Source organism: Oncorhynchus clarkii, chromosome 22 (genome assembly GCF_045791955.1).
Source record: "Oncorhynchus clarkii lewisi isolate Uvic-CL-2024 chromosome 22, UVic_Ocla_1.0, whole genome shotgun sequence".
Classification (NCBI taxonomy): Eukaryota; Metazoa; Chordata; class Actinopteri; order Salmoniformes; family Salmonidae; genus Oncorhynchus; species Oncorhynchus clarkii.
Window position 1 is genome coordinate 22,604,146 of NC_092168.1, and position 19,835 is coordinate 22,623,980.

The 19,835-nt window shown below is 44.2% G+C and overlaps 1 protein-coding gene across 1 annotated transcript; it reads right to left on the reverse strand.

Annotated features, from left to right (window-relative positions):
- Window positions 1-221: 221 nt before the first annotated feature.
- On the reverse strand, window positions 222-17,359 carry LOC139380613 (importin subunit alpha-4-like). Its single transcript, XM_071123493.1, has 17 exons — window positions 17,220-17,359; window positions 11,425-11,469; window positions 8,600-8,689; window positions 7,937-7,966; window positions 7,747-7,799; window positions 7,553-7,648; window positions 6,867-6,952; window positions 6,661-6,747; window positions 6,354-6,523; window positions 3,986-4,030; window positions 2,601-2,732; window positions 2,157-2,285; window positions 1,862-1,966; window positions 1,684-1,756; window positions 1,241-1,402; window positions 1,057-1,151; window positions 222-981 (listed from the first exon to the last, which is right to left on the reverse strand). Exons 1-17 carry the CDS (start codon window positions 17,286-17,288, stop codon window positions 883-885), a joined length of 1,566 nt encoding a protein of 521 aa, XP_070979594.1. The 5' UTR covers window positions 17,289-17,359; the 3' UTR covers window positions 222-882.
- Between the last annotated feature and the right edge of the window lie 2,476 nt (window positions 17,360-19,835).

Here is a 19,835-nt window from a genome sequence, read left to right on the forward strand (position 1 = left end):
TGTCTCTGTGAGAGTGACTGTGTGTGTGTGTGTGTGTGAGAGTGACTGTGTGTGTGACTGTGTGTGTGTCTGTGAGAATGTGTGTCTGTGAGAGTGACTGTGTGTGACTGTGTGTGTCTGTGAGAGTGACTGTGTGTGTGACTGTGTGTGTCTGTGAGAGAGTGTGTGTGTGTGTGTGTCTGTGAGAGTGTGTGTGTGTCTGTGAGAGTAACTGTTGTGTGTGTGTGTGTGTGTGTGTGTGTGTGTGTGTGTGTGTGTGTGTGTGTCTGTGAGAGTGACTGTGTGTGTGTGTGTGTGTGTGTGTGTGACTGACGACGTGCGTGACCATGACTGAGGGAGAATGAGAATCCAAGGACAATCCAGAGGTGAAGCACAAAACAAACCCGCAAACAAACATCAGTATCCTTTCCCCATCTGTGATATATTGGCTTCTAAAACAAGTCTGCACAAATTCTTCCCAAGTGTCTTCAACTGTGTTTTTGTGCGTGTGTACGTGTAGAGCGTGATATTTGGCAATTCAAAAATATTGCCCCAAAAGGCTTTTTCTTCCGTCCATATGATTTTCACATGACATTTCAAAGCATCGGCTACGACTGCCTGAGATCAGATTGTATTGGTGCTGGATGAATTACCTGGACCCGTCTGGGTTACCAGGTTGTGATGAATAGTGGTAGTTGTTAGGGATCCTTCAGTACAGAGGTGGAGTATTTTAGCGGTGGTGGCGGTGGGGTGAATCCTTCAATTGCAAGATGGGTGACCATGTTGAAGTAATAGCAGGTGTGTACAATCCTTCTGTAGCAAGTTGCCAGTTTGGTGGAGAGATAGGTGGATGAATGTCTGAGGGGGGTTTGACAGTACCCGTGCTGCTTGATGAACCGGCTCCTAGAACTTGAACTCCTTCGTCTGCAGGTTGGAGGCGGGGTCAAAGTTGAAGGTCCCCCCTTGGGTGGCTTCAGGAATTAAACTGGGATCCTCATCAATCTGAGGGAGAAAGAAGAAAGGTAAGAGGAGTGAGTGTGTGTGTGTGTGTGTGTGTGTGTCTGTTTTATAACTCACATCGTCGCCTGAGAAGTACTGGTCGATGATCTCGAAGGCTAATTTGTAGATGTCCTCATTCTCATGTTGCTGCAGATTTTCTATCTTCTCCAGACCTTAGAGCAGAGCAGTGGAGGTGCAGTCAGACAACAGAAACTTTCCCCTCACACACCTTCAGCCATGATGACAATATACACACACACACCTCCAGACTCCTCTATGATCTCAGCAATGGTGCTGGCCTCGTCCCCGGCCATGATAAGGACGTTCTTGAGGCCGTCTAGGACCACCTGAACCACTTGGGAGTCCTTCACTGACAGCAGGCTGCAGAACGGAGGGATCACATTCTGCTGCACCAGGTACTCCACCTACACATCAACATATCAGAAAATACAGAACTGAATACAGCAGTAAGAATTTCTGACAAATAGCTCCTGACACGTGTGATTGTATCAGGTTCAGTCACTGGGTGACAGCCTGCTAGTTCATAAACTCACTGGTATGAATGCTCCAGCTACAGAGGCCCTAGCCTGACAGTGCTAGCACCGTACCTGCCTCTTGTACCTCTGTCCAAGTCAATAGTCTGGCTGATATGGAGGTTGCAGTGTGTGTGTGTGTGTGTGTGTGTGTGTGTGTGTGTGTTACTTTCCTGGTCTTTCCTGCCGCTGATGGTGAGGTTGCTGATGGCCCATGCTGCCTCCTTCTGAGTGCCAAAGTCCCCCTGCAGACACACAGGCTGTCAGCACTACAGAACAACTCAGCACAACACAGCAATGACATAAATATCATCTCTCGCACAGACAAACGCACACACCACAGCTCTCACCTTGGCCAGTTGGTGGATGATCAAGGGGACGAGTCCTGCGTCGATCACTGCCTGAACCTGCTGCTGGTTCCCAGCCGTGATATTGGACAAGAACCACACTGCTTCCTGTAAACGAACCAATCACATGCGGTTATGCCAGAACACTTTCTGTTAACAGTCTAGCCACACGCAGTCAAACCAAACAACTTCTTAATGGCAGGACAATCGTAGAAAAGCCTTGACCTAAGCGCCTTCCCTCCTCCCCGTTTCCCTGGACTTTCCCGTTCCCTCTCCCAGGAGAGTGTGCGTGTTCTACCTTGTTGATCTTTTCTTTGGGGTGTGTGAGCAGGTTGGGGAAGTGGGAGAGGACGTCACAGTTGAGCACCACCTGTGTCTGCTCGTCTGTCCCAGTCACAATATTCCCCACCGCCCTCAGAGCAGCCGTCTGCAGGAAGTGACATCACAGCAAGTCAACACCCACAATGTCAGCGTTTCAGAAAATGCATAATTTCCTCCTTCCCTTGAAATAAAATCACTGAGCTTTTCCTGAACATATGGCAGCATTTTTCTGCAAAAACTCCTACCCATAGTGATCGGTAGATCCAAGATTTGTTGCTTTAATCAATCCAATCTTAGTAAATCAGTGTTTCTTTCTTCTTACAGATAGGAAGGAGGTAGGAAATTATGCATTTTATAAGTACACCACACCAAAGTTTGTTACAGTCTTCTAAAATCACAATGTTATCAGTTGACTCCTTACCTGAACTTTGACCTCCTGGTGGCTGAGCAGGGGGACAAGGAAGGGGACCACGCCAGAGTCTATCACCATCTGAATCTGCTCGTTCCCACCGTCTGTCAGGTAGGACAGAGCCCACACCGTGTCCACAAGGATCTACAAACACACCGTGTAAACCAAGGAGTCCAATAAGTGTTGTTCACAAAAGCAGCTGAGTATGGTAGGGCTTAACATGATGTCAAACTTATGGCAAACCGTTCATTTAGTTGTAATAGACGTGCAGTGCTTTCAGAAAGTATTCACACCCCTGGACTTTTTCCACATTTTGTTGTTACAGCCAAAATGTAAAATGTATTAAATTAACATTTGTCACTGGCCTACACACGACAATACCCCATAATGTCAAAGTGCAATTAACTTATTCAAAACATTTACAAATTCATAAAAAATTAAAAGCTGAAATGTCTTCAGTCAATAAGTATTCAACCCATTTGTTATGCAAGCCTAAATAAGTTCAGGAGTAAAAACTTGCTTAACAAGTCACGTAAGTTGCATGGACTCGCTCCGTGTGCAATAATAGTGTTTAATGTGACTACCTCATCTCCGTACCCAACGCATACAATTATCTTTAAGGTCCCTTAGTAGTGCAGGGAATTTCAAACATATTCAACCACAAAGACCAGAGAGGTTTTCCAATGCCTTGGTAGATGGGTAAAAAATTAAAGCAGACATTGAATATCCCGTTGAGCATTATGAAGTTATTAATACACCCAGTCACTACAAAAGATACAGGCGTCCTAACTCAGTTGCCGGAGAGGAAGGAAAATCGCTCAGGGATTACACCATGAGGCCAATGGTGACTTTAAAACAGTTACAGGAGAAAACTGAGGATGGATCAACAACATTGTAGTGAGTGGCCGAGTTAGATTTTTAAGTAGATTTAGGTCAAAACTGTATGTCAAGAACTGAAAATGGTTATCTAGCAATGATCAACAATCAATTTGACAGGGCTTGAAGAATTCTGAAAATATATATATATATATTTTTTTATAAAATAAAAATAATGGGCAAAAGTTGCACAATCCAGGTGTGGAAAGCTCTTAGAGACATACCCAGAATGACACACACCTGTATTGGCTGCCAAAGGTGCTTCTACAAAGTATTGACTCAGGGGTTTGAATACCTATGTTAATTAATTAGATATGTTCCTGCATTTCATTTTCAATAAATGTGAAAATATGTCTTTTTTCACTTTGTCATTATGGGTTATTGTGTGTAGATGGGTGAGATTTAAACATTTAAAAAAAAATAAGTATTTAATCCATTTTGAATTCAGGCTGTATCAACACAATGTGGAATAGATCAGAGGGTGTGAATACTTTGAAGGGACTGTATGCTCTCATACTTACATTTATATCTGTGTGGTATATAAGAACACACAGCGCTGGGAGCAGCTGGGAAAGAGACAAAAAACAAGTGGAGAGAGGAGTGTCAAAAGCAGACTGGAAATGTGGCCATGTAAAGTCATGCAGTAAAACATTCCCCCTAGTTATACGTGATTTGTCTGACTAGCTGGAGAGAGCACCACTATAACTCTACTCATAAATTGGAATACCTAATGGCACTGGAGGAGATGACTGGCGTTTTTACAGGCTCCTAACCAATTATGCTATTTTGTGTGTTTTTTCACGTCGTTTGTAACTTATTTTGTACATAATGTTGCTGCTACCGTCTCTTACGACTGAAACAAGCTTCTGGATATCAGAACAGCAATTACTCACCTCGAACTGGACAAAGATTTTTTTCTTTAATGAGTCTGACATGAAGGATATAGTGTTTCTCCCGGACCAGGCCCAAATCCCCTTCATTCGCAAGAAGAAAAATAGGTAATACAGGGGGCGCAGATCCGGGTGCCTTGTGAAAATTTGTTGGCGTGTGGGTAACCCGCCTCTACTATCTGTTCTTTTGGCCAACGTGCAATCACTGGAGAATAAACTGGATGAGCTCCGTTCGAGACTATCCTACCAATATCTTATGTTGTTTGACTGAGTCGTGGCTGAACGACGACATGGATAATATAGAGCTGGCTGGGTTTTTCTTTTTCTTTTTCGGAGCCGTCATTTACCACCACAAACCGATGCTGGCACTAAGACCCCTCTCAACGAGCTGTATAAGGCCATAAGAAAACAAGAATATTCTCATCCAGCAGCGGTGCTCCTAGTTGCCGGGGACTTTAACACAGGAAAACATAAAATAGATTTTACTTCATTTCTACCAGCATGTTACATGTGCAACCAGAGGGGGAAAAAAACCTAGACCACCTTTACTCCACACAGAGACGCATGCAAAGCTTTCCCTCACCCTCCATTTGGCAAATCTGACCATAATTATATCCTCCTGATTCCTGCTTACAAGCAAAAACTAAAGCAGGAAGTACCAGTGACTCACTCAATACGGACGTGGTCAGATGACGTGGACTACAGGACTGTTTTGCTAGCACATACTGGAATATGTTCTGGGACTCATCCAATGGCATTGAGTACACCACCTCAGTCATCGTTCTCGTCAATAAGTGACTGTACATACATAAGCCATGGATTACAGGCAACATCCGCACCGAGCCTGAGCTGCCGCTTTCAAGGAGCCAGACGCTTATATAAGAAATCCGGCCCTCAGACGAGCCAGCAAACAGGCAAAGCATCAATACAGGACAAAGATTGAATCCTACTACACCGGCTCTGACGCTCGTCGGAAGTGGCAGGGCTTGCAAACTATTACGGACAACAAATGGAAACCCAGCTGCGAGCTGCCCAGTGACACGAGAGTACCAGACAGGCTAAATGCCTTTTATGCTTGCGTCGACGTAAGCAACACTGAAGCGTACATGAGAGCACTAGCTGTGTGAGAATGCTGTTCATTGACTACAGCTCAACATTCAACACCATAGTGCCCTCCAAGCTCATCACTAAGCTAAGGACCCTGGGACGAAACACCTCCCTCTGCAACTGGATCCTGGACTTCCTGACGTGCCGCCCCCAGGTAATAAGGGTAGGCAACAACACATCCGCCACACTGATCCTCAACACAGGGGCCCCTCAGGGGTGCGTGCTTATTCCCTTCCTGTACTCCCTGGGTCACCCACGACAGCATGGCCAAGAACGACTCAAACACCATCATTAAGTCTGCTGACAACACAACCGGTAGGCCTCATCACCGACAACAATAAGACAGCCTATAGGGAGGAGGTCAGAGATCTGGCAGTGTGGTGCCAGGACAACAACCTCTCCCCCAATGTAGTCAAGACAAAGGAGCTGATCGTGGACTACAGGAAAAGGAGTGCCGAACACGCCCCCATTCACATCGACGAGTCTGTAGTCGAGCGGGCGGAAAGTTTCAAGTTCCTTGGTGTCCACATCACCAACAAACTATTATTGTCCAAACACACAAAGACAGTCGTGAAGAGAGCACGACAATGCCCTTTCCCCCTAAGGAGACTGAAGAGATTTGGCATGGGTCCCCAGAACCTCAAAAAAATGGTACAGCTGCACCATTGAGAGCATCCTGACCGGTAGCATCACCGCCTGGTTTGGCAACCTCTTGGCACCTGACCGTAAGGCGCTACAGAGGGTGCCAAACCAGGCGGCAAGCGGTGCCAGAGAGCCAAGTCTGGGACCAAAAGGCTCCTTAACAGCTTCTACCCCCAAGCGATAAGACCGCTGAACAATTGAACAAATGGCCACCCAGACTATTTGCATTTTGATCAGAACACACACATACCTCCTGTACTGTCTCCATGGGGGGCGGTGGGTCCTTGTTGCGGCAGAGGTTGACAATGACCCAGGTGACGTTACGGAGGAAGGTGATGGGGATGGAGGGGTTAATGAAGGCCAGCAGGGGCTTGACCACGCCCAGGGAGATGACGTAATCCCTGCACTGTGGCCCGTCGCCTGGAGGAGGAGCATCACAGGTCAAAGGCCATCATTGGGGCACCAGTTTTTCCTGGTCCGGTCACATGGTTAGTCATTACAAAAGAAACACACAAACATAACTTTAATGATGTGTTAACTGTATCAGCCATACTCACCTATGATGTTGCCTAGCGCCCACACGGCCTGTTCACACACATTGTGATGGGGAGAGTGGAGCAGACGCAGGAACAGGGGAACAGCATCTGTACATGAGTACAAACACCGTTAGGAATTGACAATTTAACACACACAAAGATAAACATTAGCGAAGCCCAGACAGTCAGAATAACAGCGGAGCAGAATGACCGCAGGGTGAACTTACTGGACTTGACCACAGCCTGGGTCTGTTGTGACGTGCCAGACGCTATGTTGGTCAGGGCCCAGGCTGCCTCAAACTGAAGAGACGGACTGGAGGAGAGAAAGGAGGGGGGAGAGTGAGAAAGATCATTCTAGGGCTTCCATTAACATGAACGCATCTTTCTCCTAACCCTGCCCTTGCTTCTTCCTCCTCTTCAGTCCACACAAACACACACAATGTGTGTGTAAACAATGGTGTGTTTGGTTGCAGTGCCCTCTGTGCTCCAGGAATTTCAGTGTCTGTCTGACAGACTGCAGCAGTCGCCATGACAGCTGTGCATCCGCAGCTCATGGCTATAGTAACCCTCCAACCCCTGCGCCCTCCTGTACTGACTCCTGGGTGTGTGCGCACATCTGTCCCCTTCATGACCACAAGGTCCTGTGTGTGTTTGTGTTTGGCCCTGAACACAACGAGGTCCTGGGAATGGGGGAAATCCAGAGGACAGGAATGCTCTTTTATTTGGATTGGCACCGGACGGCAGGGCCAACAGACCACCCTGTGCCTCGCACACACACACACACACACTAGTAGCCCCTCTACATCATGTATCCTAGCCAGTCGTCAGTAATTCCAGTAAAAAAATTTACAAACAGTGCATTAGTAGAGACCATCCAGGGGAGGACATTGGGTTAACGCATCAGCAGACTCACTTGTCGTCTCTCTCCAGACATTTGACTAAGATGGGCAGGATGCCAGACTTTATCAAGTCATCAATGGGAGGGTTTCTGTCACTGGAGAGGAGTTTTCTGACAGACACAAAAACAGGAAAAAGTCATGTTTCAATCATGGAATACAAAACAGGACGAGAGGTTCAAAACTGAGAAGAGGTCTCACACACACTTACCTGGCAGCCTGTACGGCACTAAGCTGGACCACAGCATTATCACTGGTGGCGTTCTTCAGAAAGACAGAGAACAAGTTACAGCACCACACTCTCACAGGACGAGGGAGACAGGGAGAGAATGGGAGGGAGAACAAACAGCACCGAAGGGATAGAAGTTTATCACTTCTTTGTACATAAAGTTGATCCTTACCTGTAAGATGGCCTCTAGTGTGATGTTTTGCTGCAAAGAGTGGGAAGGGATGGAACACAATCAGTACCAAGTTACAGATCAACAACATCAACAACATGGGGGAAGGGGATACAATTCACTAACATCTGGCTAATTCACACTGATCGGTCAACATGTCATTGATACACACACAGTCTGTCCCTCTCGGTCTCGCTCCACACGCCAGTGTTTTCACAGTGCTGTGTTGGCTGGCTGGTTGAGGCTGAATGAGCTCACAGGCTGAGAATGCCATGCTACTCCATCATAACCATACATCACCTGGTAGCAGCTAGGTCAGGTCAGGTCCTATTCCTCATCTCATTAGCTCAATGACAGGGCTTCAGTCAGCAGGTTGACAAGGCTTTGAGCACGATACATTATACAAACCCTAGAGAAGCCATGGGGGCATTGGAGAGACCAGGGGGGCTTAAGGACGCATGTCTAGATTACAACATCATACATAGAAATATATTGTATAGAGCTGACAATGTCCAATGCCAGTAGCTCTTCGGGAGGAATGGCAACACCTGCCCTGTCCAAACAGACAGAAATCTACTGCCTAGATTCTCTATCTGGAACAAGTCTCTCATCCTACTGCAATGGCAAATGGGTCGCTAAAGTGGAACACACAGACATCCCACATACCCCTTTGAAGTCGGAGTCGAAGTCGGAGTCCTCCAGACTGTCCTCCTGTGGGACATTCCTCTTCTTCAGGAGATGCTCGTCTCGTTTGTTCTGACAGAAGAGAGGGGAGGGACAAGAGAACAAAACACTGATGAATATTCAAATACGCGACAGAGTAGCAGTGCAAACTCCTACAGCAAACTTCTTGTGACTGTGAGATAGATATAGGTCGAAAAACAGCTGGCCCTCGCATCCCTAGAATGTGTGTGTACTGGTGTATGTTGGGGTCATCTCTGGAACCTTTGTCCCCTGTACGGAGAGACTAAGCACAAACCCGGTGTTGTTATGGGGGATGTCCCCTATAGTTACTAAACTTTACAGAGAGACACACTAATCAAAACACCCCAATTAAAACACACAAAAAACAAAGGCATACACTCCTAGAAAGTTGAGGAGCAGGCACAGTGAGACACACCCATATTGGTGTTGAATAGAGCGTGAAAAAGACAGACACAGCCGGTCGGCATGTGAGTCAGTGGTAGGGAGGGAGGGAGGAGAATCCCTTGGCCTACATTCCAGTGTGTGCTGCAGTGCTGGGCCGTGCGTCACTGCTGGTGACGAACCATCCCGGTGCTGCTCTCTGCTCTGGCATAATGGAATGTGCAGCCAGACTACAGCAGCACACTAACTCGGCTCTTTCTTTTTCGCTCTCTCACTGAATTAGGCCCTAAACTAGTTTCTAGCCATGTCTCCCTCTTTTCCTCAATGGTAACTTAGCAACGACTACAGGCGATTGTTTTAACCTCAGAGAAAGAAAAAAAACATGTGAAGAGGAAGGAGAGTGAGGAGTGTGTCAAAGCCCTTAGGGGGTTTTACGGAGGAAGAAAGAGTTAGGGGAGGGGAAAGTAAGATTCAAAGCCATGACCAGGGGACTCGTGTCAGAGAGATCACCAAGTCAACATGAGAGCAGCGAATTGTTGGATGTATGAGTGACAGGGATACCTGCCGATCACCGGAGAGGAGAAGAGAAACCCTTCAGTCTCTTGCTCTTTACAACACAGGGCTGCACGATATGGGCACATCATTTAACAGTCTTTTTTTAAAGAAAATATTGTGACTGCGATTTTGATCAAAACACTTGGGTGAACTGTTGGAATCATAAAAATAAAATTGGTATTCCGATTCTATGGTTGGCATTGTGTGGCATGACAACTAATGACAAAGACAGGTAGAGTAGAAGTTGTGACAGGGTAGGACCCAAAGTGTTGGTCAAAGTTTCCCAGGGGACCCTTATTATATTTGAATGTTGCACATGTCAATATTGCAATTTCGATTCAAATTTGATTCATTGTGCATCCCTATTACAAAGGTGTAAGTAAATGCATGACAACCATACTAATTGGGTGTATTGTAGCCATTACACGGTTCCGATTTAGGCATCCACATCAAACAGGCAAGCACAGCGAGCACCTCAGGATAGATTACATCTGGATATTGTAAATCTCTGCTAATCTCCATGGACTGCCATCTAATCTAGGTTTCAGCATCCTGATGATGTAGTCTGTTAATGATCACCAAGTCTGGATAGTACAGTGACATTACATAGGTATGCAGATCAAGGTGAAGGGTAGTGGGCATGTGGAGGGACGGTACATCGTATATTTGGAAATAGCCACGGGATGGTTTTTCCAATACCATTGAAACTATTTCTTGGATTTTTTGTTTTTACACACTTGAATATTTGTAGCTACTTTTTAAGTAAATACCTGCAGTCAACTTGTGCAATATGTTCGGAGATAAAGAAGATTGCCTTCTTCATTTCACCGGTCACATAATTTTTCATTATGAAGCTCAACGGTAGTACCCGTTCACGTGGTGTTTGTTTACAAGCACACAACAATGAGAGACCGGAGCCTTGTGACTCACTCGCTGTTGTGCAGCACGAGCCAGGTGATCTAGTTACAGTGTGGAATTCACAACTAGCCCAGTTAGCCCTGTTAGATATCTAATAACTGTATAAAATGTGCTAAATGCACTACAGTTTTGCATTTGGTGTGCTAATTTAGTAGCTTGTTAGCTATCTAGCTAAGTGGTTAGCTTCTTCCAAAATCAAGCTTTGCTTGCTGGTATCAGCAGAGAATCCCCTCCTGGATCAAGAGCCCTGCTGTCTAGTATTTGTTTTGTGCGTCCAGCAAACTGGGTAGCATTTTTTTGTTACTTGTAGAACTGGGATGAGCTGGGATGTCTGTCCTGAAAATAGTTTAGCGCTAGTTAGCATTTTCAATGGGATTTTACATGTACTTGTTAGCATTGCTAACATGCGAATTAAAAAGGCTCAGTGGGGGTTGAAAATTGCACCCTTTGTGTTCAGTTATAACCAAATATACAGGTACGGCACAAGGTCAGTGTGACAATCTGGATACCGCCCATGCCTAGAGGGAGCAGCTGAATGACAAAGGCAATTTCTACCTGCAGCAAATCACCGCAGTGGGCAAAACAAATAAACCTAACTACTTAGTTTACGGTTATGGAAAAGGGGAGAAGGCAGTTTACAGGGATCAGAGGCCAATCCAGAGAGGTGAAATATCATGTTTGGGTCATGGTCAGAAAATGAGGGGGTCAAATTGGGGTTAGTGCCCCCATAGAGGAATCATTCTGGATGGATTGAGACGAATACCAAGTCTGTGTCAAGACACAGGGTGAGAAAGGAACAGCCCGTCTATAGATCTGTGTGTGTGTGTGTGTGTGTGTGGTAAGCAGGGAGGTCAATATTAATATAGGGAGCCGTGGAAGTACGCCTACAAATTGTGCATCACCAAAATTTAAAATGGGGCTTCTTCTCTCACCTTCCTCAGCTCGACTGTCACGTCATTTCGATGTCTTCTCATAGTCTGGAACACAAACACACAGGGAGCAATATGAGACAGACACGATAATTCACTGATAACACATTTTAAAAACATAACATCCCTCTCTGGACTTCTTAAATGGCACAATTTGCTTTTGGAAGCAGCATGAAAACATACTAGAAAGTAATATAGGTATAGGTCAGAACATAGGAATTGAGGGGTAAAATATGTAAGCAATAGGCTAAAAAAGCATAAGTTACACACACCACTTGATATCGTAATAGTTCAGGTTATTCAATGTGTGTTTGTGTAATGGTAATGTGTTCTTAGTCCACTCATGACTGTGAGCTGGTCTCAGATCTTGTGACTGTGCGCTGCGGTTCATATTGCCATCCTAAATAGCCCCTTACATCACGTGGGCCAGTCACATCCTCCCAGCCTTGGTCTGGGCTTGACCCTGTCTGGGGAGGCTGAGAAGCAGAGAACTAGAGGGATACCCCTCTCCTTTCTCTAACAACCTAACATTGACCCAGCCAAAGCACCGGTCTCTCTCAGAGCACCTGTCTCACCTAGATCAGCAGAGGGCAAGTGTGGGTCTGTGCAGGCTTTTGTTATAGCCAAGCACTAACACACCTGATTCAGATTGAAGACCATGATTAACAGATACAGGCCTCCAGAAAGTATTCACACCCCTGGACTTTTCCACATGGCTGAATTTAGATTTTTATTTACAAATTAACTTGAAATGAAAAGCTGAAATGTCTTGAATCAAGTATTCAACCCCTTGGTTATGGTAAGCCTAAATAAGTACAGAAGTAAAAACGTGCTTAACAAGTCACATGGACTCACTGTGTGCAATAATAGTGTTTAACATTGGTTTTGTATGACAACCTCATCTCTGTACCCCACACATACAGATAATTTTAAGGTCCCTCAGCCGAGCAGTGAATTTCAAACACTGATTCAACCACAAAGACCAGGGAGGTTTTCCAATGCCTAGGTCACCTATCGCATAGGTCACCTATCGGTAGATGGGGAGGAAAAAAATACAGGCAACATTGAATATCCATTTGAGCATGGTGAAGTTATGAATTACACTTTGGATGGTGTTTCAAAACACCCAGTCACTACAAAGACACAGGTGTCCTTCCTAACTCAGTTGCCGGAGAGTAAGGAAACTACTCAGATTTCACCACGAGGCCAATTGTGACTTTAAAACAGTTGCAGAGTTTAATGGCTGTGATAAGCGAAAACTGAGAACGGATCAACAACATTGTACAGTGCATTCGGAAATTCTTCAGACCCCTTTACTTTTTCCACATTTTGCTACGTTACAGCCTTATTCTAAATCTCATCAACTCTACACATATTACCCCATAATGACAAAGCGAAAAGAGGTTTTTAGAAATGTTTGCACATTTAAACTGAAATACCTTATTTACCTTATTATTTCAGACCCTTTGCTATGACACTTGAAATTGAGCTCAGGTGCATCCTGTTTCCATTGATCATCTTTGAGATGTTTCTATAACTTTATTGGAGTCCACCGGTGGTAAATTGTCTATATAAGGTCCCACAGTTGACAGTGCGTGTTAGTGCAAAAACCAAGCCATGATGTCGAAGGAATTGTCCATAGAGCTCCGAGACAGGATTGAAGGTCCACTCCATCACTCTTAAATGGAAGAAGTTCGGAACCACCAAGACTGTGCAATCGGGGGAAAGGGGTCTTGGTCAGGGAGATGAACAAAAACCCAATGGTCACTGACAGAGCTCCAGAGTTCCTATGTGGAGAATCTTCCAGAAGGACAACCATCTCTTCTGCACTCCAACCAATCAGGCCTTTATGGTCGAGTGGCCAGGCGGAAGCCACTCCTCAGTAAAAAAAGACTCTCAGGCTATAAGAAACAAGATTCTCTGGTCTGATGAAACCAAGATTGAACTCTTTGGTTTGAATGCCAAGCGTCACGTCTGGAGGAAACATGGCACCATCCCAACGGTGAAACATGGTCGTGGCAGCATCATGCTGTGGGGATGTTTTTCAGCGGCAGGGACTGGGAGACTAGTTAGGATCAAAGGGAAGATGACAAGAGAAAACCTGCTCCAGAACGCTCAGGACCTCATACTGGGGTGAAGGTTCACCGTCAAAAGGACAACGACCCTAAGCACACAGCCAAGACAATGTAGGAGTGGCTTCGGGACAAGTCTCTGAATGTCCTTGAGTGGCCCAGCCAGAGCTCGGACTTGAACCCAATCTAACATCTCTGGAGACCTGAAAATAGCTGTGCAGCGACGCTCTCCATCCAACCTGACAGAGCTTGAGAGGAACAGCAGAGAAGAATGGGAAATACTCTCCAAATACAGGTGTCAAGCTTGTAGTGTCATACGCAAGAAGACTCAAGGCTGTAATTGCTGTCAAAGGTGTTTCAACAAAGTACTGAGTAAAGAGTCTGAATACATGTGTAAAATGTCATTTCAGTTGTTCTTTTTAATACATCTGCAGAAATTTCTAAAAATATATATGTTTTTGCTTTGTCATTATGGGGTATTGGGTGTAGATTAATGAACATGTATGCATTCAATTTTAGAATAAGGCTGTAATGTAACAGAATGTGGGAAAGGTCTAGGGGTCTGAATACTTTCCAAATGCACCGTAGTTACTCCACAATACTAACATAAATGACAGGGAAAAGGAAGCCTGTACAGAATAAAAATATTCCAACGCATGCATCTGGTTTGCAATAAGGCACTAAAGTAAAACTGCAAAAAAATGTGGCAAAGAAATTAACTTTATGTATTGAATACAAAGCGTTATGTTTGGGGAAAATCCAACAACACGTAACTGAGTACCATGCTTCATATTCTCAAGCATGGTGGTGGCTGCATCGTGTTATGGGTAGGCTTGTCGTCGGCAAGGACTAGGGAGTTTAGAATGGAAAGAACCAGAATAGAGCTAAGCACAGGCAAAATCCTAGAGGAAAACCAGGTTCAGTCCACTTTCCAACAGACACATGGAGACAAATTCATTTTGCAGCAGGACAATAACCTAAATCACAAAGCCAAATATACATTGGAGTTGATTACCAAGATGACATTGAATGTTCCCGAGTGGCCTAGTTAAATGTTTTCAAAAATGTTTTCACTTTGTCATCATGGGGTATTGTGTGTAGATGGGCGAGAAAAATATATATTTCATCCCTTTTTAATTCAGGCTGTAACACAAAATGAGGAATAAGTCAAGGGGTATGAATAGTTTCTGAAGGCACTGTACATATATTAGGCTGTAGTCTAAACATAGCTTGACCGGTAAGCAGTGTCCTGAGCCAACAGTGAGTGTTACTCCTGGATATGGTGTACTGGGGTGAACATTATGGCACAGAACAGTGACTGAGCAAGTTCAAACCCGTTAGAATTTACAGAGAAAAACAGATATCTGATAAGTAATGCTCATGGCTCAACCATAAGCTGGGCTGCATCTCACATGATATCCCATAAGGCTGTTCATCGAGAGACTGTCGAATAGAAGAATTGGTCAAAATAGTCCCTTCTGCTGGTGCAGTTTCAGATCATCCTAGTAGTTAAGGTCAGGATTAGGTAACCTCATCCTAGATCTGTGGTTATGAGCAAGTTCAACCTAGATCAAACCCCAATGATTGATTTTCCCAGTACTCACCATACTGACGTACTATAGAGTGGGTGCCAGACTGTTTCTGTATTCAACTAAGCTACATTGTTGCCTTGCCAAGACAACAGCACTTTGGCCAGAGCAGAAACACGCAGACTACCATTCATATAGCAATAGCTACTGTATTCATACTCAGTAGCCTATTTGTAAAGTCTAGCAGAAACACTTAAGTTAAATTCTGAAGGGGGGGAGGATGATGCATTTCTTTACTAATCCTAAAAAACATTGCAGGAACACATAACTCCCAGGTCGTAGATCAGTGCTGCTTAGGGGCTTCTACCTCCTGGCCCCTTTAGAGGGTCATAGATCGGGTTGTACCTCCAGTAAGAACCCAAGCCAGACCACCAGGATGTCCGAAATAGCCCCAGTGGCGCACGTGGTCATGTCTGTCATAGTAGCCATGTGTTTGTCACGTTGGCTCTCAGCTTCAAAACAACAACCTATGAGACAGGCGGGTCCACTTTCCATGGTTTTAGATGGCTCCCAAAGACAATCAACTCTAATTCAACAATTACTCAGAAAACCCATTCATTCATACAGTGGGGGTATCCCAAAGATTACTATTTGTACAACTCTGTAAAGACAGAAATGTGTGTGATATTGTCGAAGATGGCACGGCTAACCACTAGCAATGCATGAGGTCAGCATGCCATAGTTTTTAATAATACCACAAGCATCGGCTGAAAACAATGACAGCTTTCGTGACGATGACTACTCAGCCACGAGATACAGAACAATACAGATAACAAGCTATTGATGGTGGAAGCGGCAAGTAAACAGATTCAGCAATTAACAACATCATCACCTAGTTAGCTAGCTACATAAGAATATTTGCTGCACAGGCCGTTGTTCAAATTACAATTTTAGCTGGCTAGCTTGCTAGTTCACAGTTCATTACGGCAGGATGATTCCGACCTTGCCTGACAGACTGATACCTCAGATTAATGCCATACATTTGTTTGGAAAATTTAATCTCACAAGTTTTAGAATTTAATCTCACAAGCTTTAGAAGCCAGAATGTTGAGTACAATTATATTTTAATGTACTGCACCAGTTGACTGTGCTGTTGATCCTCTTGTTTACACTGCGCTGCACTGGGATCGGAAGGTCATCAAGGTTATATTAAGACACCGCAGAGCATACCCAAGATCTAAAATGTACTTCAATGCAGGGATGGGATATACCACCGTACATTTTACCTAAACTGATACATCGAAAAGGTTGAAATACTGCTGTTTTCCCCAAAAAACTGGCCATTCCATCCTCACGCTAGCTGGCAGTAGCCATTATGGAATGGCACATGGCATTGAACAACAAAGGAGCGGATTGGCTGACGCTGCCATTCCAAAATGGTTGCTGTGGCTACTGCTATGACAATGAGGACGGAAATGGAAGTTTTCTGGAAAAATGTGCAGTATTTCAATCTTCTCCATGTATCATTTTCGATCAAGGAAAACGTGGAGTACAGTGGTATATCCCATCCCCTACATTGATGTACGTTTTCCGAGCCATATCTCACACCTGCTAGGCCTTATGTCCCTGATTGCGTTCCGACCCCAGTGTAGGTCAATGTAAACAAGCGTAACTGCAGGGTCGCAATCATCGGTCTAATTATGGTTGGATATGGGTGCTAGCAAAAAATACAAGTGATCAAGGGGGTCTAATTAGCTAATAGATAGCCAACCCAGCTAGATTAGCTAGTTATCGACATATACTCTAGCTACTCTGGATTATGCTAGTTGGGCTGTCAACTCTGTTAGTCTGCTTTCAAAACCGGTGGTACGATAGTTAGGTAACGTTAATCAGCTAACGTTAGTTACCTAGGCTAGAGCTTTTCGTTGTCGGTGAAACAGGCTGACATTTCAAACTATTTGATGGAGAATAAGGGCCGTAAACCACGCCCGTTCGTTATGATGACGAATAAACGGAGGATATTCCGGATAAACTCAGCACACAACAGCAAACTGGCGGCGAATAGCTAGCTAACTTAGTTAACTAGCCAGGCTTCATCAAAAGATTGGCAGACAAGGCCGGGGAAGATAGCCGGTGTCTTAAAATAAAATCCTACACGGATCATTGTCTAAACCACCCTATCCAAGTGCACTCCTACCTCGACATCACGTCCCTTGTTTTTGAAGCTCTTGATACGGTGGTTATCCAAGCCGGCGTTTTCTGCCATGGCTGTTTGCTGGTTCAGAGTACTCCGGCGTTCGTGATCTCCAGTGAAAGACAGATCAACTACGCGGCGGAGTACAGCGAGTGGGCGGATACGGCAGCAGAGAGGGAGGAGCTCGGAGACCGGTTGTCCTATTTTTGATGGACTCCCTGACGTCGCACAGAGACAGATGCTATGTTGACGTGCCAGTCGGAACTAGGAAACTCGGAAATGTCCGACATGCTAACTGGTTGTACTTATACACGTGTCGCGTTCAACGAAAAATGCAAGTCGGAAATATCCGAGTTTCCAAGTTCCGACTGGAATTTGAACGCGGCAAAAGCATCACCAACATAGAGATCGTTCGTCACCATACTTCTCCGGTGCGGTATGTGTGGTTAATCACGTTACATTTTGTGATACAATTTTTTAAAGGGGAACATTTTAAATATGCACCACGAACTAACCCTACACTTAGAGTGCTTTCGGGAAATATTCAGACCCCTTTACTTCTTCCACATGTTATTACATTACCGTCTTATTCTAAAATTGATTACATCGTTTTTTCCCTCACCAATCTACACACAATACCACACATGACAAAGCAAAAACAGGTTTTTAGAAATGTTTACAAATTAATTACAAATAAAAAAATATCACATTTACATAAGTATTCAGACCCTTTACTCAGTACTTTGTTGTAGCACATTTGGCAGCAATTACAGCCTCAAGTCTTCTTGGGTATGATGCTATAAACTTGGCACACCTGTATTTTGGGAGTTTCTCCCATTGTTCTCTGCAGATTCTCTCAAGCTCTGTCAGGTTTGCTGGGGAGCTCCTCTGCACAGCTATTTTGAGGTCTCTCCAGAGAAGTTCGATCGGCCTCAAGTCCGGGCTCTGGTTGGGCCCCTCAAGGACATTCAGAAACTCTTGCATTGTCTTTTCTGTTTGCTTAGGGTTGTTGTCCTGTTGGAAGGTGAACCTTTGCCCCAGTCTGAGGTCCTGAGCGCTCTGGAGCAGGTTTTCATCAAGGATCTATCTGTACTTTGCTCCGTTCATCTTTCCCTCGGTCCTGACTAGTCTCCCAGTCCCTGCCACTGAAAAACATCCCCACAGCATGATGCTGCAACCACCATGCTTCACCGTTGGGATGGTGCCATGTTTCCTGCAGACACAACGCTTGGCATTCAGGTCAAAGAGTTTCAATCTTGGTTTCATTAGACCAGAGAACCTTGTTTCTCAGTTTTTTGGCAAACTCCAAGTGGGCTGTCATGTGCGTTTTACTGAGGAGGGGCTTCTGTCTTGCCACTCGACCATAAAGGCCTGATTGGTGGAGTGCTGCAGAGATGGTTGTCCTTCTGGAAGGTTCTCCCATCTCCACAGAGGAACTCTGGAGCTCTGTCAGAGCGACCATCGGCTTCTTGGTCACCTCCCTTACCATGACCCTTCTCCCCCGATTGCTCAATTTGGCCGGGCGGCCAGCTCTAGGAAGAGTCTTGGTGGTACCAATCTTCTTCCATTCGAGAATGATGAAGCCACTGTGTTCTGTGGGACCTTCAATGCTGCAGACATTTTTTGGGCCAGATCTGTGCCTCAAAACAATCCTGACTCTGAGCTCTACAGACAATTCCTCCTACAAATCTTCTATTGTCTCTGAACAGTTGTTGTGTTTTGTATCTTCTCTCTTTATCTGTCTCTATCTAATACTTGTTGCATTCACTGAATTGTTGACAAAGTAGGCTACTATTTCAACATTTTGTGTCAGACCTGGTCTGTACTAAATCTTATTGAGAGAGGTTACCTACACTTTTAAATAGTCTCTGAATAGTTGTTTGCATTTTTACATTGTTATAAAAGTAAGAATAATTGTCAATCAAATAGCCAACTTTGTGTGGGTTTTGAAACACTTTCTGAACATTGTCACATTTTGGATATTTCATTTATTTATATATATATATATATATAATATATTCTATAATATAATATATTCTATAATATATATAATATATAAAATGTACCAAGTATAATATATTATAATATAATATATTCTATAATATATTATACTTGGTACATTTTGAGTAAGTAATTTTGTCAAATGTACTACAATTGGAATACTCTAGAGTGTTTTGTTGTGTTGCGTGCTAATTGTTTTTTGAAAGTGAGTGTCTTTACACAATGGAAGACAAAATTACTGTTATTCCTGTTGACATGAATGTGGTGTCATATTAAATAATAGGTTGTGCTCTTTAAAAGTCATTTGTAAATGTCATTTGTTCTTTGTTTTTGAACTATGTCTGTTTGAAATGTGTGACAAAATGATCTTTATCTTGAAAGTGTTCAGTAATCTACAGCAGCACTCTATAATTCTATTGGGGTCTAAAGGGTTAAATCATTACAATTTTGAAAATATGCATACACCTTTACGACTCATGTACCATGGCCTAACCATTTTTTTTGTTTCACCTTTATTTAACCAGGTAGGCTAGTTGAGAACAAGTTCTCATTTGCAACTGCGAATTACATTTTTCCCATCAGGATTTTGACCCATTCACAACATAGTGATATTGTTTA

Bases quoted from the DNA above. Each gene is read 5' to 3' on its own strand.
- LOC139380613 (XM_071123493.1), bottom strand. From the start codon at position 17,288: ATGGCAGAAAACGCCGGCTTGGATAACCACCGTATCAAGAGCTTCAAA. The intron at 2,733-3,985 runs GTAAGTATGAGA...GTGTGTTTGTAG, and splicing joins TATACCACACAGATATAAAT to ATCCTTGTGGACACGGTGTG. The intron at 1,967-2,156 runs GTAGAACACGCA...GTTCGTTTACAG, and splicing joins CCAAAGAAAAGATCAACAAG to GAAGCAGTGTGGTTCTTGTC.